The sequence below is a fragment of the Carcharodon carcharias genome, chromosome 13, assembly GCF_017639515.1.
Source record: "Carcharodon carcharias isolate sCarCar2 chromosome 13, sCarCar2.pri, whole genome shotgun sequence".
Classification (NCBI taxonomy): Eukaryota; Metazoa; Chordata; class Chondrichthyes; order Lamniformes; family Lamnidae; genus Carcharodon; species Carcharodon carcharias.
In genome coordinates this window covers 24,216,847-24,239,575 of record NC_054479.1, presented here as the reverse complement: position 1 = coordinate 24,239,575, position 22,729 = coordinate 24,216,847, and the positions used below count along the sequence as shown (strand labels likewise).

Below are 22,729 nucleotides of genomic sequence, written 5' to 3'. Positions count from 1 at the left end.
CATAAAACTAGAGAGGGGGGTTGAGGCTTTTTGAGGCAGCGGTGGCAGGGGGGGTGGGTGATAGCTGTTTGGTACAAGAGGGGTCAGTACTTGTGGACAGGGAATCATTTATATCACCTAGCGTAGGGGTCAGAAAGGAAATTGAGTAGTAAGCAGTTGTGGGAATGTGACCAAGGGAAGAGGTGGGTCTCATGGACAAGTTAAGCCATGTGTCATAAGGGGGTATAGTTGTGAAACTAGAGATGAATGAAACAAGATCAGAACTAGGAAGAAAGGCAGAGCCAGGGGAGGTGTCTGGCTTGGGTGAGTAAGGGGAAGCAGATGAAAAGATTGTCTCAATCCCGGTAACAAAGATGTCTATGATCTCCTTACATTTGTTGTAGGAGGTGAGGGTGGAGGGAAGAGAGTTTTAAAAAGACGATGGGTAGTGAAGAAAAGAAAATGGGGGCTATTTTTGCACTACAGGAAGATCCTGGAGAAGTGTACAGTTCTGGTAGAGGTGACTGAGAAGAAAGCATCTTTGTTCATCGGCAAAAAGCTGGTACATTTTAAGACACCCACCACCCACCTTTTGAATTTAGCAAAAAGTTGCATAAATTCTGCCTTGTACATAAGATATCCTGGTTTATCAGTCAAGCATTTTAAGAAAATTAAACTTTCTCTTACTGCAAACATGAATGGTTCGTCATGCAAACAGGATGTATATTTGTGGTTCATCAATGCAGGTATGTATATATGGTTAACTAAGCCAGATCATAAGAAATAGGAGCAGGAGTAGACAATTTGACCCATCGAGCCTACTCCACTGTTCAATGAGATCATGGCTCATCTGATTGTGGTCTTGGCTCCACTTTCCTGTCTGTGCTCCATAACCCTTGACTCCCTTGTCAATCAAAAATCTGACTCAGTGCAAAATATATTCAATGACCCAGTCTCAGCTGTACTCTGGGGAAGAGAATTCCAAAGACTAATGACCCTCTGAGAGAACAAATTACTCCTCATCTTTGTCTTGATTATTTTTAAGCTGTGCCCCCTAGTTCTATATTCCCCCAAAAGAGCTAGGAAACATCATCTTAACATCCACCCTGTCAAACCCCCTCAGAATCATTTATGTTTCAATAAGATCACTTCTTATTCTACTAAACTCCAATGAGGATAGGCCCAACCTGCACAACCTTTCCTCATAAGGCACCCTTCTTCAGCCCAGGAATCAACCTAGTGAACCTTCTCTGAACAGATGTCTGTCTATGACTCACCAAACTGGGTGTATACCCATGATTTGGCAAATAAGGTGTGTATGTGTAGATCACCACCTGAATGTTCATCCATGCTTCAGCTTGACAAGTGTATATCTAAGGTTCACTGTGGTAAAAAGTGCTTTAGCAGCAGGAGCCCAGGAATCTATTACTGACTTTAAATGTTGTTGCTTCAGTTTATTAATTTATTCAAAGAAGTTAATACACATATCTCACTTCAAATTAAAAATGACAATCACAGGAGAAAGAACAAGAGCTGCAGAGAGTGAAACCTAAATTCCAACTGAAGGTTCTATGTAAGTGCGTGAGGGGATTTGACTGCACTGGGAATAGCCAAATGCGACCTTCCTTTTGTCTGATCAGTCATCCAACAATTATTTCAACAGCATTTTGCATGATCTTACCTCGTAGTGGAGACTTCATGGCAGCTTCCACCATCCCAACCAGCAGCTGCAAGCTTTTCGGATCTTGGGCCAGCCCAGATGCAAATGCAGCCAGCGCATCTGCATGGCGGCCGAGATACTGGAGAGCAACACCCTGTCGGAAGTATGCCTGCAAAGAAAGACAGAGACAATGTAAATGGCAGTTTACCCCCATATTTTGTTCCTGAGGCTCCATCAATAAACTATTCCCAGTGAGATTAATGCATCATGTATTTTTTTTGTAGAATAATGTCAATTTATTAACAGTCCAGCTCACGGATCCATATTTCATTTAAAAAAAGTCTTAAATCTTTGTCCACGGGCTTGCAAATTCCACCAAGGGTAATATTTTCATGGAGTTCACTCCCTCATTTCCACCCCCACCCCCAGCATACTTTATACTTATTTTGCCTGCCATTTTGTCTGAGTTACTGAGTTTGGCGTTTTTAATCTTTGCCTAAATCATATACTACTCGTGGATTGTGATGGCAGAGAGATTGTTATAATCCTACAGAACTAGCAAACGAAAGGTAACAGCATAATCATTGGTATTCACAGAATCATTATTCACTGAACCCTGGGATGGTGGAGGTTCAATTAAATATACGTGCAGGGCTGGATTAGTGGAGATGATGAGGGTCTCGAGCCCGGTGTCACCTCTTTTAGGGAAGGCCCACTGAATTAAATGCCACTCAGGCACTTAACAGGGCATCGGCAGACCTTCCCCGGAATTAAGGACCCTGGCACTGGAGGTCCTGCCTGCCGAGAGCTCTGGCCAATCAGAGACTGACAGGTCTACTGAACGGCAGTGCCACCAGGGAAGCAGTGGCCGCTGCTGGTACAACACCCACTGAGGCCAAGGATCACCACAGGGTCCCAGGTTACAGGTAACTGATGGCTGGAGGAGGTGCAGGGGGTCGCGGGGGGCAGTCAGCAGCAAGGGCAAGGGGATAGCTCTCAGCAGGTCCCCTCCTTCCAATGTCAGGTCCCTCGATCAGCAGACACTGACTACATTTGAATGAGCGACCCTGCTCCCATCCCCCCTCCTCCACCCGAGCCCGGAAGCAACCCCGGACAGGTTTCCTTGTAGTGCTCCCTGCATGGCGAGACCCCCACCACTGCTGGGTTAATACCACTTGCAGCGGGATGTGGTCCTTACCTGGGCATTAATTTCCCACTTAAGGGCCTCACTAGGCAGTGGGGCAGGAAAGCCATCCATGGGCCTTCCTGCCACAGGCTTAGTCGAAGGCAGGAAGGTGGCGGGATCCCCACCCAAATGCTAGAGGTGGGTATATCTCATCTGAAAGGCAGCTCCTCCAATAATCCAGCACTCCCTCAGTACTGCACAGAAGTGTCAAAAGGGAGACTGGATTTTCCTGTCAAGGAGGTTAGATGAGCTGAATCTGCATTTAGCTTTATGATTCTGAAAAAAGAGAGGAGATCCTTTAAATAACTAGTCAAAACAATGTCCTGGCAGGCTGACCACCAAAAATCCTGACTTTCTCAATAAAGGTGTCTTCAAACTGGACTGTCCACAGATTTCTAAATGAGAATAGCACAGCATCGGTGTTGTTCAGGAGGAGCACTCTCATCTCTGTCAGTCGAGAAACTAGAGAACATTATCTAGGCTGACATTTTGGTGTGGGAGTGCTGCACCATTGCTGCCTTCCAGGCGAGGTACTCAGGTAGCTGGAAAAGATCCTAAGGCACAAATCAAAGAACAGCAAGGGAATTCTCCCAATGTCCTGGCCAACATTTATCCCTTCAACCAACATCTAAAACTGATAATGTGATGATTTATTTCATTATTTTTTGAGAGAGCATGTTTTTTGTAAATTGACTACTGCATCTCCTATATTACATCAGTGACTACACTTCAGTAGTGCTTATGCAGTTCTAAAACACTTTGGCACATCCTGACGTGTGAAATGTGACAAATAAATACAAGTCTTTCTTTTCCTTCTTTATAAGTAACACGGGTGGTGAAAACTAGAAAAAAGTAAGCTCCTGTTGTACCATTTGAACATTGTTTCAATCAAGTTATTTGGGTGCAGAATATTACCATAGCATCTTATCAGAAGTACAATTATGGCATAAATGCCTGTATTATATGTGGCAATAATTGCTGGCGTCTATAACAACATCACACAATATTATCTGACCAGTACAGCTGAAAACTAAATGTTCAACACTAATACCAAGCTGCAATTGAACTGACATGGCAATAACTACGACCAGTGAAAATTAGAAGATAAGCACACCATTACAATCAACTTTAATTATTAATTTTGCTTTAGTACAACATTGTTGTTCCCTCGTTAGTGTTTACAGTGTGTATTCTCCATTTAATACACATTCCTCTAAAACATATATAATTACTTCTCTTATGAGATAATAAACTGTTCCTTCATTTATTTATGAACAAGTTCATTCATGTAAATATATCATTAAAACGGATACATCTTTTGTGTTCACCCTTTGGGTATCATTTACTACTTTGTCTAACCCTACAATTGTATTGTGAAAAAAACACAAAAATGGGGCAGAATTTTGCCTTCATCGGGCAGGCTCGGCGGGGGCAGGTGAGAAGCTGACTGTTGCCTGCGATCGGGGCCGGACTGCGATTGAATCATGTGCTGCAGCACTTAGCACGGCCTGTGGGGTGGAGGGCGAGCACGAGCTTTGCGCATGCGCGCGGGTGCACGCTGTAAAAGCTCTCTGAGGCACAGATGTCACATGAGCAGGGACATGTTAGAAATTAGGATGAAATTTTTTTTATATGATGGATCAAAACCTCATCCCGTCCGTGGTTGGACGGGCAGCAAGAAATTTAAATCAATTGGATTGTCAATGGCCTTAATAGGCCTTTTAATTGTCAGCGGGCACGTGGGAAATATCGCGTGAGTGTGCGATGACTTCGGAAAGCTCGCCCAACGTCATCGCACATCATTTTACGCTCGATCAGGTCGGGCACGTGCCCGCCCACTCAGCGTAAAATCCTGGCCCTGAAAATTGTAAATATGCGAATTATTTACCAGCTCAATATAAGCAAAAATATTAATTGAATAGGCAAGGCTGGCATTGCAGGAGATAACTAAGGCTGAAAGCACTGAGAGCGAAGATAATCCAAAATGGAGACGGAGTCTCACTGTTATGTCTCATCTGAAAGATGGCACCTCTAGTGCTGCAACAGCCCTCAGTGCTGCACTGGAATGTCAGTCTAGATTAGGTGCTTAAATCTCTGGGGTGGAACTTGAAAGAAAACCTTCTGACTCAGAGGCAAGAGTGCTATCCCCTAGATAAAACTGAAAGAAGGATGATGCAGAGAACAGAGAGATAGGAGAGCAAGATGAGGGACGGAGGGAAGAGGACGCGGTGGGGTGGAAAAGGAGAGTGGAGACAGAGGAAGAGGAGAAACAGTAGGGAGATACAGGAATGGGAGAGAAAGAGGAAGAGCAAAAAGGGAGAGAAAGAGGGAGGGGTAAACGGAGAAAGGTAGAACGAAGCTACGAAGGCAAGGTTTATAAAGCAGAAGTGACTAGGAGAAAGGATCAGCAACACTTTAAGACACTGAAGCTAAATTTCACTTTGTACCAATTCAATATTCTCAGTCATACAACATGGAACAGGAGGCAATGAGTAGGTCCACTCACCATCACAGGGAAAGAAAGAGAAAATAGAATCAGAATAGGAGGCAACCCAAGCTGTTTGTGCAAGTTTTATTTGTACCAATTACAACGGTGCACTGGTGAAGACCTGGGGGCCAGTTGTTTATCTGAATTACACATGGTATTGGGTGATTTAAGTAGGGAAAAGGGAAAGAAATGATCACTTAATGGTAATTCTGAAAAGTACTCTGGAATACCAAATAATATTGTCTGACGTTGCTCAATTGCTGGAAAGAGAAAGAAATGTGCCTTTTACAGTAACAGGTTATTTCAATGTCTTTAATGACTCAACAGTAATGGATCCATAGGAGTACAGTACAGACAGGAAACATGATTGAACATATACAGCATCAGGCACAGTGCTTTAACCAATTCAATTCTTAAATATAACAATTTAGTGAAGTGAATTATTGATTCATGCTCATAATATTAATTGTATTTTAAATTAAACATTATAGTTATGATTTTTTAAAAAAGCTTTATTTCACTGTTGAGATAAATATTCTTAAAATCCTGGGAGCTTTCAAACATTTAACCATAATACATTTTATATTTAAACGTATCTGTTATAATATTTTGTGTTGTCAGTTCAATTCTTCCTTTATCACCTCCAATAGAGACCGGGCTTTTTAAAAAAATCACAAATGGTATATGCTGTATGACTGAGAATATTGAATTGGTACAAAGCTAAATTGTAAGTTGGTACCATTAATAATATACATTTTGTAGTAATTCTATCAAGATATACAAAGCAGTTTAAATGTTTGGTCCAATGATTTTGTTTATCTTTCCCACTACAAATGTTAAGCTATCTGATCTATAATTTCTAGACTCATGTTTCACTTACTGCTGGGGGGGGGGGGGTGGGTGGGGGGGGTTGCATGTGCTAACCTTCCATTTAGGTACAGTTTCTGTGCTTAGCAATTGTCTAAAAATGTTAACCAGACAATTAATTATTTTGCCTTTCAATACCCTACAGAATATAGCAATTATATGCAAGTAGCCTACGAGGATACTATCACATCTTTTTCAAAGCCTTAAACAATCACATAGATAAGCAGATGTAAAGAAATCTCTTGGAAGCTATACTGATTTTTTTTTCTCCAATGTGGAGTCAACTGGTAGTTACTGATCAATACCACATACAAGAGAGCAGGGGGCAGGGAGAGGAGGTAGGTGGGATGGGGTGGGGTGGTGGCAGATCATAGCTCACTTTCATGTCCCATCTGACTAATTTTGTGAGAATTGTTGTGGGGTGTTGGTTACATCTCAGCAGGTTTGACGAAGTCTTCTTTGTCTTTATCAGGTTAGCTGTAAGTCTTTATTAACTACTAAAACTATTTACAAATATACAGTAAAGGGTATAGGCTAGGAGAGGCCTCCATGCTTAGGTCTGCACGAGGCTCTGTCCAACACCACACTGACCCCGAAGTGCAGGTCATGTGTTCGCCTACATCGGTATGTGGGTGGTATTGTACTCAGTCCCACATTAGCCCTGTTTGTGCCAGACCCTTATACTACAAGAATAAGATCGCCTTTAACATAGATGTTCCTGGTAAAAGCCTTTTGTGTTGTCAGTTCAATTCTTCCTTTATCACCTCCAATGGAGACCAGACTTATTAAAAAAATCACAATTGGTATTAAATATCGAAAAAAAGGCACCCTGACTGGCTATCATCATTAAAGCATTTAGAGTATAGCATAAAGTCTGCCAGTAATTACCATACAATAATAGGTCACTAATTCTATTTGTGTCAGAACTGCCAAGACAACAGCAATCGTTCTGAATAGCAGCAGAAATTAAGGATTTTCCCCATTGTACCAAACATTGTGGGTCTTTGTTATATAAGAAATGGCATATATTTCATCAATCCATTAAAAGTAACACAATTAGTGCAACATAAATGAAAATGTGAAAATTCTGAAATATTTCCTAAGGATTGAACATTTCACTGTTCATACGACCTGTCAAGTGATGGGTTTATTTTTGCTGCTGCAACCATCTAGAGTAATCTGGAGTTGTCTCTAACCGTTTATTTAATTTTTATTAACCATTTCAATGCAGAGCGATTTGAAAACCATAACAGGCCCAACTCAACTTACTCATTTCAGTTGGACATGGATCAGGGTCCAGAAAGAAAATTTGGAATCTTTTACTCCACAATTAATGTAGATGCCAATACACAACTGAATCAAATGTTCTCTTGTACTAACCATTACTTAGCAACGTCACCGCATGCGATCGAAGTTCAATGGACCAGGGTCAGATCAGTACCACTGATCATTACTGTGGTTTATTTCTCAATTTAACAAAGAGAAATTTGTACAATTAACAGTCCTGTCAATTGATGCATTCTGTATGGAACAATCTACATTTGACATAATAGCTTCAATTTTCTCACCATCCTTTATAATGTTTAATTCTTCAACAGGATGGAATTTGTGCTCTTGCTCCATTAAAGATGCCGTCTACTTTGAATTATTGAATACAACATCAAGGCTCCCGCACAGCTGAGTAAGTATCCCAGTCTGCTGCCTTGGCATCGGTTCAGTACAAGAAGCCCTTATCATCTTACACTGCCTAATCATCGAATTAATTTCTTCAGCGAATCCCTGTTATTTTTCCCTCATGGTGCTTTTGATCCTTGGAGCTGGTTACAATACATTTGATATGTTACCCAAGCCTCACACCACGACCCCTCTCCCCGTCAGGTATATTGACACTGATGGACAAAACTGCATCAGAGACCATGATATCTTCCAGAAACTGTGCCGTCTTAGCAAGGGCAATCATGCTACGTGAACGCAAACAGGTACATACATACAAAAGATGCACCAAATGTAGGGACAAAGGCACATAAAGAAAAGTAGGTACAAAGACAAACACCTCTTTCCCTCACAGAATACTAAAGATATTAAACTTCAAAAGATACCAATGCTGAAACCTACTTACTATAAACACTAAAGTACTTGACAGCACAGTGCCCAGAGACTCATTAAATATACTGAAGACTCAGCCACTCTTACTGCTGAGACTATCATATCCAGTCTATTTTTAGTTCCACCACAGAACAGTCATTCTTTTTTCTTTCATGCCATCACATGCTGGCCCTCACAAACTCACAAGATCTTTAAATATGAAAATCCACTTATCTCCAGCCAAAGCACTTGAATATAGCAAAACCAATATTAAAGCTCATTTATGACATTTTTTAAGAACAGTTTCTAGTTAAATGGAATATGGTTGTAATTAATACTCAACAACGTTTCTCATTACAGCTTTCAGGGTCCTTATAAGTAAACCATCCATGAAGAAAACAATATAAACAAAACCCAATGTGACACTGAAAATTCATGTACATGAATATTTAATTCTCTTCTTCATTGGACAATCTTGATTATGAGCCTATTGTTAATGAAGTTTATTATAAACCATTTATTAAAATGAAGGGACTATATGTGCTTGCACTGAACCTCACACAATTTGGTGGCAGAAAACATTATTTCATGTTAATTAGACTTCACCCAAATCGGCACTATTAAAGAACAGCAATGATGAATAATCATCACTGTCTTTTATAAAGGAGTAAACAATCAATTCCTGAATGACTTTGAGAAAGGGTAATTACAATTTTTTCTTCTTAAATTTGAGATGGAATTTCCACATAATTCACAAAACACAGATATACAAAAAATGTTTTTCTTATTTTTATTAGAATCTCCACTACAAATATTGTAAAAATGTTTTTAATTTTTTTTAAAAAAGGTACTTCTGATACTTGAGCGCAATTTACAAAAAGCACTCTGTGTGCTAAATATACTATATAAATATGGTTTAGTCTGTCATTTTTCAATCACAGGGGCCTAAATGTAGACCTCATCCTAATGACCACGTGTGCAAATTTTCCAGGAGAGTTCCTTAGACCATGGCCAGGATAGGTGACAACTGGGAAGTAGTTGTTGACGGCCGTGATCTCTGGAAGCTGACTTTTTCGAGGACATTGGAAGAAGCAAACAGAAACAACTAGCTCAGCTGGCCAAGAAGAGGACCCAGAGAAAACAGGGCCAGTGAATTGTAAGATCTCAGATACACGCAAAAAATCCAGTAATACCAATGCAAGAACACTACAATGCAAGACAGGCCTTACTACAGACACAAGCTAGAAAGATCCCCTTTCTAAAATATTAAAATAATGTATAGCCAAATAATGCACAGCCGCAGACCAACGTTTGTCTAATTTTATTTATTCTGGAGTGTCAATGCAATAAATTGGGCTGTATAAATTTAACATGTGCTCAATGGAACTTCGAGTTACATTGAGATAACATGGTAGTGCAGAATTTTGAAACAATGCCCAGAATGGCAAGTTGTGCACTAGCATCAATGATTGGTCACACTGATCTCTGTTAGTGCTCTGTGAAATGGAGGATCTGGTATCTCTCTACCAGGGTAAAAAACCAAATGGACAGTCACTCTGCCCCACAACCCCAGCCCCACACAATGCTGCTCTCATTCATCTTATGTTGAAATGGAAGCTGATTACCTGATCTACAATATAAAGTGGACAGATCTACTAGACAAAAATTAAGAAAGCAGACAGGGGAAACTAAAGTACAAGAAATCAGTATAATTTACAGTAAGTGTCCATGCAATAAGTAAATTTGAAATGGAAGAGATTTATTGCATTATTGGTGGAGTTCATTGATCAAGTATTGACTAGTTAATATTTGACAGTCACAAAACATTGAAGAAAACATAAAATGCTTATAAAAATTTGATTCTTTAAAAAAACACGTCACAGAAAACGTATTTGCAATCCTCGCCATATGGAGAATGAATGCAGTGATGAGAATGGTGTGTTAAGTTGCTCCTTCTATGGTCTCACACTTTTGAAACCACTGCTGTTGATATCACACTCTAGAGAGAGAGCACATACGAAGGTAAACTGACACTAGTGTCAAACTCATGGCAAGCTGTTTCAGTTCCACCAGTCTTATTGGGAATTTGGTTATTCTGGGTCTTAAGTACCAGGTTGGCTCAGCTGCTGGCGTTCTCACCTCCGAGTCAGGGGGTTGCAGTTTTAAGTCCCCATTCAACACATAATTTAGGCTGACACTCCAGTGTTGTATTGAGAGAGTTCTCCATTGCTGAAACGTGCTTTCTTTCAGATGAAGCACTAAAACAACCCCCAAATGCCTGCTCGAGTGGTTCATGTGAACATAAAAGATCTTATGGCAGTCTTCAAAGAGAAGCAACAGTTCAGTTTTTTCCTTCCACCAACAAGCAAATAAAAAACCCAGATTGCCTGGTAATTCAACCCATCTGCAGCTGCCAGCACTCACCATAAAGGAGTGGCAGTAGCAAACAGAATACACAAGTCCAAAATAATACGTAACTTGTCAAATCTCTAATCAAATGCTCATACTAAGGAAATGTAACAAAACAAATCCAGCATAAAGCAGTCATTTACAGGGTTGATAAGACTGAAAAGGGGATAGATTGAAAAAAAGCTTGGTTCATTACTTGCACCATGGACAGGATTCTCCCGTCGGTGAGCGGGGAGGGGCAGGGCCCGCTCCCTAACACGTAAATTATGCATGGTGACGTCGGGCGGAACTCCCGACATCACCGTGCCCCATTTAAATTTTCCGGTAGGCGGAGGCGCAGCAAAATCAGCTGTGCGCCCGCCGACCTGTCAATGGCCAATTGAAGCCATTGATAGAGTCATTAAAGTAATTACTGGACCTGCTCATCCAACCTTAAGGCTGGCGGGCAGGCCAGGAGCCCCGGCGGGAATTAGAAAAAGCATGAAACCTCATCCACCGGCGGGATGAGGTTTCATGTAGGTTTTTAAAAATTTTAATAAAGTTTTTGTAAAAATTATGGACATGTCCCAACTCATGTGACAGTGTCACATCAGGGGACATGATCGGGAAATTTTATTTTTCTATTTTTAGCTTTTTTACATTTAGAGCCGATCTCCCTGAGGCTACACTTAGCCTCAAGGAGATGAGTGCACTCTTTCGTACGCATGCGTGAAACAGCGCACTCTTAGGTTTAGGGATTCCCCCCTGGCTCACACAGGAAATGCACAGCGCTCCTGCATGGACATCATGCTGGGCGGGCCTTAATTGGCCCAGCCACATAAAATGGTGCCCCGCCTCTGATTGGAGGCACCGATCGGAAGCGCGCCTGTGCGAGCCCACCCTTCAAGTTCACCCCCGACAAGAGTGGGGGGTGGGGGGGGAATCCTGCCCCATGTTCCAGATTTTAAATTCTAGCTTAATCTCTGCTCAACTCTTCAAATGATCTGCATCATGTCAGAAGACTGCAGTTTCATCCTGGAAGCTCCTTGCGAATCCTAAGATCAATTTATTGGTATAAAAGCGATACTATGCTATTTAATTTCCTATCGGTCCCACAGAATTTTAAAAATATTTTCTGCAAGTTTTATTTCAAATAAAGAAGACCTGGACCTCCATAGGAATTTAGCATAGAAATCCCCAATATACCACAGACAACAAGTAAATAAATTTTGAATAATGACAGTAGGATGAATAGAAAGGAAAAGGATAGAACACATGTCTGTAAGCTGCTCAGTATAAAGTTAATACAGCATGACAAGATTTCACTCACTGCATTACCACTATCAGGGTCATACAATGTACCAATTCAATCTAAAAGCTTTTTGCAGCCTTTTCATTAAGCACAGGACGTCAGAGTCCTATCAAATGATCTAATTATGAGCGCCATTTCCCATGAGTAAAAGGCCAATCATTTACTAGTGATTAAGTCATGAATGAATTATATATGCTTGTCATAAAGAAGGTGTACTCTGGTCAATAAGGCTTTTAAAGTTTTTTTTCCTTGAAATATTCATTCTCATTATAATGGTGATGAACTAACAATAAAAATTACAAAGTCTGCACATGTAGATTATGATGGGGTTTAGTTGACTTGTATAATTATTTTTGAAGGCATTTTAAAAATCCAAATATACTTGTTATATAAAATACATTAGAATAGACAAAACAAACGAAAAATGTTACTATTACTAAACATTTACAGATGTCAGAAATAAATCAGGAACGAATCAAGTACATGAAAATACTGTATCAGACTTGTGATTCTGATTCAGAACTTAGTCTCAAGTTACCTCAAGCCTTTCTTCACAAGTAATCCTCAACTCACTGCGCCATACTTTATACTGATTTAGATTTTGAAGCAACAACGATTTGCACTTACATGCTTTCTTTAACAAAGCAGGAGTTATTTTCAAGGAGCTTTACAAGGAGGAATCACACGCCAAGCAACAATTGGGAGAAAAGTGAAAGCAATGAAATATGACAGGCTGTTATAATTGCAGAGTGATGTACCAAAGAGCGTGGATTTAGGAAGAGTTTTCCAATGTATAATGGATGATGGTTGAAGGCTCTGCAACAGCAAATCTTATTGCTCGTCAAAAGGTAACTCAGATAAACACAGCATAAATATTCCACTATTACAAATCACAACTTGTTCATTCCTACTGTACACCATTCCAGTGCTTCACACTCATTCACTGCTATCATGTTGAATTTTAATGAACCAAACACTTTCCCTTTAAATCTAATTATTCTCAGTTTCATAAGCAAACATGTATTTCACAATTATCTTTTCCAAGCCCAGAAAGACGAAATTTGTTGTAATAAGATGCAACACAGGCCAGATTTTATTCCTGGAACCAGACACAACCTCCTTCAAAACATCCACTACAGGGTCCCCATACTTGACTCTACAGCTGAGTTTATATCTGCTTATAGTAAAATCTCTTTTCCATGTGTTCTCTTTTGATCTCCAAGATTAAAACTGGCAGCCTCAGATGCAATTGTGTCATTGTGTTCCTGGGTGTACGCTCCCTTGTGTATAAGTGTCATGAAGTGTCTTGCTAGACACACTGCTGAGTTTCCACACTGAATTGTGCAGCAGGCTGTAAGCAAACAGGCGAGCTTTAGTCTGCACTCTCAAAGGCAGGCTCTCTGTGTCTGGAGAAAATCTGCAAGCAGGGGAAAATAAAGGAGGAAATGCCTCATAAGGGAATAACACATTGTTAATAATATGCAGTGACAACACTGGGAGTTTATAAAATTTTGTCAATAATGAAGGGTTTCATATTGGAACAACACAATGTCCTTCCAAAAACAGTTATAAAAAACTAGATATAAAAGTAAAGTTTGAAGCTGATTGCAAATATCATACAGAAACTGTCCCATATAAGTCCCTTGGAATGAAATCTATTGAAAAGGTGAAAATGAATAATAATAGGGGTTGCCTGGCACAGCAACCATTCCCTTAACACAGCAAGGTTCCATGTGTTGAGGAAGAGGGGAAGTGCTAAACAGAATGCAGCTGGCGCCCCAGAGAAAAAGAGGACAAAAGGAGGGTAAGTAATGCAGGGGCATTCTCAAGCGCTGCTTAGCGTCAAGAGGGAATAAGTGATCTTGCTAAGGGCAGCTGTAAAGGATTTCTGAAAATTGGAATAATTACAGTACTGTAAAATAAAATACTAACGTGTCCTTTTGTTACCATCACTAGAGAATTCATAAGTCTCACATGCATGCATGCAAAACCATCTAAGCAAATATTTCTGCAGTTGTCAGCAAATCATACTGTTCTTAATTTAAATAACTTCAAACCACAGGATGACCTTATTAGTGAAATACAGAGGTGGAGGCAATGTAGAAACACTGGTGGGGCAAGAATAAGTCCCAGAATAAGGCTACTTCATATTGTTGCCAATGTTGTAGAAACCATTGCTCAAGCAAAGATCTGTGATCTCCAGGCAACATTTATCCTTTTTTAATTACGTTGATGCACATGGTCCCTTTTAAATCAGGTCTCTGCTTTCCACACATCACTGGTTCCCAAGCACTAGTATTAGAATTTTGGTTTTCTTCCTTTAAAGGAAATTATGCCATTAAAGTTCTAGCCACCAACTCCAGCCCTCTCCCTGCCAACTGTCCATGGTTGACCATTTGCAACTTTGTTGTGGTGTTTGGCATTAAGCTGAGCTTCCGACCACATATCCACTCTATCGCTATGACTAGCTATTTCTACCTGCGCAACATCGCCCGACTCCACCCCTTCCTCAGTTCACCTATTGCTGAAACCCTAACCCATGCCTTTGTTACCTCTAGACTTGACTAATGTAATGCTGTCCTGGTCAGCCTCCCATACCTTCCATAAACTTGTAACTCATCCAAAACTCTGCTGCCATGGGCTAACTTGCACCACGTACTATTCACCCAGCATCACCTTGCTTGATGGCCTACAATGGCTGCCAGTCTGGCAATGCCTCCATTTTAAAATTCTCATCCTAGCTTTCAAACCCCTCCATGGCTTCGCCTCCCCCATCTCTGTACTTTCCTCCAGCCCTACAACTCTCCAAGATCTCTGCACTCTCCCAATTCTGACTTCTTGCACATCCCTGATTTTAAGTACTCTAACATTGGCAGCCATGCCTTCAGCTGCCTGGTCTCTAAGTTCAGGAGTTCCCTCCCTATGCCTCTATACCTTTTTTTTTTACTGTTTTTAAGACTCGCTTTAATATCTACCTCTTTGATCAACTTTTTGGTCAACTATTCTAACATGTTAAGTGGCTCAATGTAAAATTTTGTTTGATAATGCCCCTGTGAAGTCCCTTGGGACATTTTACTACATTAAAAGGCGCTATATAAATGCAAGTTGTTATTGTTATTGTTGCTGCTGCTGTCAGCACCACATGACCAATGTAAAAGTGCCAACAGGTATCAATAATTTTCAGGGCTGTCAATTACATAAATCTCACCTGTCCCTGTCTAGAATAAGTTTCAACCATTCTTTGCTGGAACCACGAACAGAGCACCTCATTTTGACAGAATTGTCCCCTATCTTCTGGTCTCTCAGCGTAAACCCATTTCGCACTATAAGCCACTGTTGGAACAGCAGAGTTATAATGCTGACCTCAGGTGAAGTTCCTCCGAACCATCATGGTTGCTAGAGAATAAGCCACAAGAAGCAAAGGTCTGCTACAGCTATAGGTCAGCATTCTGTAAAAACCTGGACAGAGCATCAGCAATGAAGTTTCACACACCACTTCCCATGGACTGTGCTATCGTCTGCAATATTGTCATTCTACAAGTAAGCGTAAATGCAGGGTGAACCATCATTTGCTGAAGCATGCATTAAGATATGGGAAACCTGGTTTGCCCATTGCCAGTATATTTTTTCAAGGTCTTTCTAACCAATAGGGTCAAGCTTGACAAATGAATGCACTTTTTGTAAATGCATCTCCAGGTTAACTCTGACACAGATGATCTAATAAACCAAATAGAAAAGCAGCTCCTCTGGGAGAAAAATGGAAGATGAAGAGAAAACATGGAAGGAAACAGGAGGTGCAATAAAAGTTCTGGGTCTGCTACTTTAAATGCCAATTTATGCTAACTGTTCAATTTCAGGAAAAGGAATGCTGCAACTGCTAGAACCAATCTGTCATTGGTAACCTATCTTCAAAAATTTTGAAACAGCCTTTAAAATTTCAAATCGTGCAGCGCACTTTAGTCATCTGGCAATCACAAAATTATCCCTGAATGCAATAATTGCTTTTGGTCAATCAAAGTAGCTCCCAGGCAGATCCACTTTCACAATCACTTTACAAGAAGAGAAAATGGAGAAGGGCAAAGGAGAAGAAGAAAAGATCGCTCGTGTCACCCTCACTACTTTGTATGAAAACAGCTGAGGTTCCAGGAATTATCAGGGGGGTTGGAAAGAGTATGCTGACTATGGTAGCAGCTCTGATCTGTCACCTTGCAACAAAGCACCACCAATTCTTGAAGTTTTAATAAGCAAGATTAATTCTTTTTATTTTTGACAAAGAATACTTACCAGAAAACTGAGTTAAATCCATTTCACACAAAGCTAAATGCTTTACTGGGAACCCAGGAAAGATCAATAAATTAAGGTGTTAAGACCATTTCTGCACTGTGTTACATTATGACAAAGTCACACTTCTTCTCCCAATAGTCTTACTTTAAAGCAGAGAAACTAGAGTATGTTTCTCCTTGGAAATTACCATGGACACCTCAGACAATATTAATTGAGTCAGCGATGATGTAATAAACCTGAATCCCAATGCACAATGTAAACTGATACAATAACGTGATTAGAACCTCTGTGCAAGTGGAACGGAAATAACAAATGAGAATTTTGGGTTTTGGTCATCTTCATGTTTATCTGGATTCTCTTGTATAACATATATGTTTTCTGAGCAGCTTGACAGATTAAAGGCGGTAAGATGTCCCCCAAAGATTTTAAAAGGTTGCGACCAAAAGCAGGTCAGAAGCTACCTGGCGGGCTTGGAGGGGGGAATGTTTAAATACAGGAGGTTTCACTAGCCCTCTGGCCTACTGGCAGGAGGCCATCTGCATGAACCTAACAGGCCTTACCCAGAACACAGGACCTGACTCTGCCACCAGTAAGATTCCAGCAGCATTCCCAAAGGTTGGCTACCCACTGCTGCCAGGCAGGTAGCCACTTCCTTTGCCCTCTCGCCTCTGGCAAGATTGACCAGAGGCAGAAATGTGTCAGGAGGCTGACCCAGTGCATCCTTCTCAAATATTCCCCATCACCGCCACCAAGGCCGCCTCTGAGCAGCTGGTAAGATTCCATGCATTAAGCTCTCCCAGTCAAACTGCTCAGAAAACACTGGGCGGGATTTTCCGGCCCTTCCCATCACCAGGGCCTTGCGGTCCTGCTGAAAGTCAGTGGACCATTGGCTGGGCTGTTGAATCTCCAGCGGTGGGTCCCCCCACAATGGGGCTGGAAAATCCCGGCCACTCTAAAGGTTTTAGGACTACGATGAATATATATCCTCTGCCACGCAGAAGAATGTATCATACAGACTGACAATTACAGTAATAATGTAGAATCGCTTACTCCACTCCCAGCTTTCAAGGTGAGAACTAATATTTCAATAGTTGCTTAAATACACAGACCCCTAATTGGCCAAAGGTGGCTGCATCAAGAACAGTTATGGCAGGTACTGAATTTATGAGATTTCCTGTTGCCAATATTTTGGAAGTCGGGCCATGGAATAATTTCTTTGGGATTAGAAGTGCCTTTTTGGTTCTTGATGGTGATACATGCCTTTCAGAGTGGCAACAATTGCATCATGTGACTGGATTTGGGGTATAATAATAGTTGTAACATTGCTGGAAAGGCACATGTGTTATGCTGTCACTGTATATTAAACAAAACAATAGTAAACACAGCCACCGTATCTTAGAGAAAATTAAACAGTAAACTGCACAGTTGGGTACATACCAGACAGAGGATCACACGATCATCATATATTCTATAATTTGAGAATCCATCACTTATACTGCAGTAATGGCCAGTATTTTCCCAGCATAAGGTAAGTCCTGCTGTCGGCTTCAGATGCAGGTCCCAAGCCAGCAGGATGACGGTGGCAATCTTCCCAGTGGTCAAGTAAGAGGTCACCACTGAGGCCGCTGACCAATTACGAACAGCAGCCTGGCGCTCCACAATGCCGGCCCAGAGGGCTGCTTTGTAGCTTCAACAGCACCATGGAGAGTGGTGGCCACTGCTGAAGCTGCAAGGAGAGGCAGGCCACAGTGATCAGAAGGGTAACACACCTTGGGCTACGGTTCATCCCTAAACCAACCACTCCCAGGAAATTGCTGGGGTGCAGGCCTGACAGGACCCTTTAATTATTTAAATTGGCTGCCCGCCTCTGGTTAATAGGTGGTCAAGTCCCTGCCATTATCGCCACTGGGAAAATGGCCCGGCCATGGGACTACATTTGGGGACCCTACCTGACACCATTTTCCTGCACCCCCCCCCCCGCCAAGGCCACCTCCTAAACGCTGACAAAATCCCAACCCACGTCTCTTGCATTTGACAACAGTCAGTTTGCATTCAATATTAATGTTGTACCACTGTAAGCTGATGAGATGTTTTCAGATCAGAAGCACAAAAGATATGTTTACCTCTCCATTTAATTGCTTGATATTTCCCATTTACCAAATTATTCCACTTGTCCCAATGTTCCAGTGCACCTGTTATTGAGCCAGGGCTTTTAGCTATTGCCAATTTCTAACTGTTTGAATTAAGTATTAGCCTCTCAGTCCCAGTCCTTATATGAGATACTTTGGTTGGCAATCTGGGACAGTGACTTTCTGCTGAAAGCTCTTCCAACTAACCCTGCCACATGGTCAAATTTTGTGCTTTGCTTTCTTTTCAAGATAACAACAAAAGGACCCATCTTGTTCCCTGGTAAACGTTTTCAAGTATCCAAGGGAGCTGGGTAAATGCTAAATCCAAGTAGACAGTACTGGTACCTCCAGTCCAATGGCAAACAAGCTGGGCAAGGCTATTTGTGTTGTTTTTGTTTCCTAGCTAATCCTTGTAGTAGTAATACAAGCTGTTAATGCGTAGAATATCGTGCCTCACTGTAAAATGATTAAACTTTATTGATTGTATCTGAAACACTAAAGGACTCTAAACTGTTGCCAGAAGAACCTTCCTTCCTTAAAGTGTACATCTGTCTAAAGCACTTCAAATGCCCATCCATGTCTTGCTCACAGGAAGCTGACAATTTACGCAGGATAATTCTGCAGCAGCTGTGTGTTGGTCACTCCAAAGGCAATCACAGCCAGGGAACGACACAACCTCATTCTCTGCTTGGTGTGATAAGAATGATTCACAGATAGCATGATGTCAGGATTATCACAACTCCAGCTCCAGATAGATAAAACAGACTTGCTCAAAGGTCACAAGTGTTGTGTATTATAAATTTACAATCCTGGATCATAAATAAATTCCAGTTGTTAAAAGAAATAGCAATCCATATAAGAGTTATGTCCCAAATAAATACTCAGTCAACTCATTTTCACTATGTTACAGCTTGAGAACTTGGAATCTAAACTTTCGGCAGCACTTGAAGAATATCCACACATTGTTTCCCATTCCAACCATGAATGTTTCTGAAGGGCTTGAGACTGGTAAGCTTTCCATTTCCCAGTGAGAAACAAGGCAGCTGGTCTCAGCAAGGAACTTAATGAGGTTCATGCAGGCTACCTCTTTTACCTGCTGTCACACCATAATCATGACACCTATGGTACTGTCACTAACCTAATATTAAGATCTGCTGAACTACTCAAAATCTAAAGCATGCAATGACCTTTCATGTATCATTCAGACAGAAAATATTACATTCCTATATCAATTTATATTTCTGATCTTAATATATTGAAGAAGGTAGAAGATGGTTAGAGGTTGAAAGTGGGAGTGGCATTAATATATAGGGCACGCTGGGGACTGGAGTCCTGGATATCAGCCACACTGTAGAGAATATTTGACTGGAGGAGGGAAAGGGATGGGAGACTGCAAGGGAGGGGGAGTATGTTCCTAAAAAGTTGATATCAGTGGAAGTGACCTTGGAGCTGTTAGGTTGCCTTAAATACCTAACTAGTTCACTAATGGAAGAAAGCCTACTGTCCTCACCCAGTCTGGCCTATTTGTGACTCCAGATCCATACCAACTTAAATGCCCTCTGAAGTGGCCTAGCAAGTCACTTAATTGTATCAAACCTTTTCGTGGCAACCTAGGGGTGAGCAATAAATGCCTTGGCCACATGTCAAGAGTGATTAAAAATTACCAATAGCCCAGGATCCAGAATGCAATTGATTATCAAGATTACAATGCAGCATATTTATTTAAAAAAAACTCTTCATCTGTGGCACTGGAGATGGCAAGTCACAACAAAATGCAGTGTTTAGGCGAAGTGAGGGCAAGAGGGTTAGGGGAACTGGTATAACAGGGATAATAGTGAGGGGAGTGTCAGCGTTTGGACATTAGCTGAAGCCATGGAGGTGAAGTGGAATGCACTGGGAGCAGGGGAACATAGAATTGCATTAAATCCAGCAGGGCAGAAGGCAGAGGAGGAAGAGAAGCTAGGGGAGGCAGGGGTAAAAGTAGATCACAGAGGTTGGGTTTGAAGAAGAAAGGGGACAAGATTGTTGGAGATTGGGAGTAGGATTGTTATATGCTGCACAGGTGGGGGACCTTAGTTGTATTCTGCCTTTTGGCTGAAATGTAAATGGTTTGCAAGGCCATTTCTGAGGGCAATTAGGAGTCAACCATATCGTTGTGAGTGTGGAGTCACATATAGGCCAGATCAGGGAAGAACAGCAGGTTTATTCTTTATAGGACGTTAGTGAATCAGATAGGTTTTTACAACAATGCAGTAGGTTTCCTGGTCACTAAGCTCTTTAATCTACATTCAGTTAACTAGTTTAACTTAAATAGCCCAGTGATGAGATTTAAGCTCATGCCTCTGGGTGGTTAGTCCAAGCCCATGGATTATTACTCCATTAACATATGCACTACGCTAATTATGCTTTCTTCATGCAGCTCAGGAAAGATGATCATAATTTTAACCATTGTTCCCTGGGCCCTCATCAACCAGCACTGCTTATTTATGCCTCGCCTACAGCAGTTACTTTTTTAAATGACTCATTGTGATTTAGATCTTTATAAAATGTTTGTATACAAGATGTAATGGGAAAGCATGTTTGGTGAAATAGTCCCTGCAGGGTCCAGAAACGAGGGTTGCTAAACCTCCCCAGTTGTTTGTGTTTCGGAATAGGAAATGAATCTCCACAGGCACTGCTACAAGCAGCTCGGAAGAACTTTGCCTTTTAAGTTTCTTGATGCAGCAGTACTCCCCCTCTTCCTTCTGTTGAGACATCTGTCCATGGCCGCCCACCAAAACCCTTACCAAGACTCAAGTGCTTGCCAATAAGCCTTCCTTTGGTATTAATTTGTGGTCTCTGGCCACTTGAACTTCTACTACTGCCCACCAGCCATATGCTGTTTTCAGGGGGTGAGAAGAAAAGATGCAAGTAGGATAGGGACATATTGAATGGAAAGCAAGCAGTTGATGTGTGAACTGAAAAAGGATTAGAGAGAGAAGTTCCTGATTTTACACAGGCTAGCATGTGAGAAAAGAATGCTGCTGTTAAGGGAGCAAGGAAGAGGCACGTGTGTGTGTGTGTGTGTGTGTGTGTGTTTAGAATGAGAATGAGGGTTGATTTACTGTCTCCTTCAGATGGGTTCAGAGAAAGGAAAATAGGAAAGCCTGTTTTTTAAATCTAAAATTTTTGAGTGGAAAAAAGTGAGTAGTTGCTTTGTTCTGTTGTTAGCAGATACGTTAACAAAAACATGGGAACGTGTGTCTTCAAAACGAGTTATTTCTGAGAATGTAATTGAATTAGATCATTAATTAGAGAAAGGGAAGCATTCTCCAGTTTTACATAAATGGCGGAATTTGGGCATCATTCTCGTTCAGGTTCAGTTGAACCCCCAGCTAGATAATGGCAGTTGTACACCATGTCTATGGTACAGTCCTCCCCAGCAGTTGGAATCCAAACAGTGATAGAGAAAAAAATGGACCGTTCGATGTAATGTTTCCATTCTTTTTGTGCTCAACACCACTATGTAGACAGTTAAACTGCCAGATTAATGCCAACTTTTAACATGATGGATAATACACTAACTAGAATTGCCGTGAACTTGATCTCGTCACATCCTTTTAAAAGTTTTAAAAGTCAAAATCTCTGAGGACCATTTTCAAAATTTAAAATAATAACAGTAAGCATACAGCAGGAAGCTATGTCTGAGACCTAAACTCAATCAACTTTATATTCTGTGAGGCACGGTACACACTGCCAGCAATTGCTAATAATGGACCTTTTCATGTACAACTGTGTGAGAATAAACTGCATCAGGATAATCTTTACAAATGAAAATGGCCAAAACTAAAGGAACGTTCATACATCAGGGTTCATAAATTATTATTACAATCTATGCAGACAGTATCCTTTCTGTTGACCAGCCAAGGATTAAGTTCAAAATGATTCTATTTAATGTATCTTCTAGTTTATTCCAGCACCTTGCCAAATAACCTACCGTATGTTTAAATAGTATCCTGCAAAGTTATTATTTTATAGATCTAAAATAAATAAGGTAGTTGAATGCTGCAATAGAACTGTCATCATACTTGACTGAACTATGTTGAACTAGTGTAAAATTTATTACAGGCTGAAAGCATGTATTTGCCAGTGTTAGATTCCAGCCTCCAGTTTTGTATTTACTATAGCAAAGGGGTCATATTCTGTTGTAGTACTGTATAAACAAGTACAAGTTACAATCAAGACAACCACTCTCAAACATACTCCATTGATCAAAAATAAATTACTCAGCTACACATTATAGGAAATGTTAGGATTTGACCCAAAAACATGGCTTTGGGAGAACATTTTTAAAGCCTTTAATAAACTCTTA

General features: G+C 40.9%; 1 protein-coding gene across 2 annotated transcripts in view; it reads right to left on the bottom strand.

Annotated features, from left to right (window-relative positions):
* Positions 1-22,729, bottom strand: part of ttc28 (tetratricopeptide repeat domain 28) — a 775,554-nt gene that overhangs the window by 340,676 nt on the left and 412,149 nt on the right. For both annotated transcript variants that reach the window (XM_041202994.1, XM_041202995.1), the window contains exon 3: positions 1,661-1,808. In XM_041202994.1, coding sequence (XP_041058928.1) covers positions 1,661-1,808 — 148 coding nt within the window. The remainder of the gene's footprint in view (positions 1-1,660; positions 1,809-22,729) is intronic.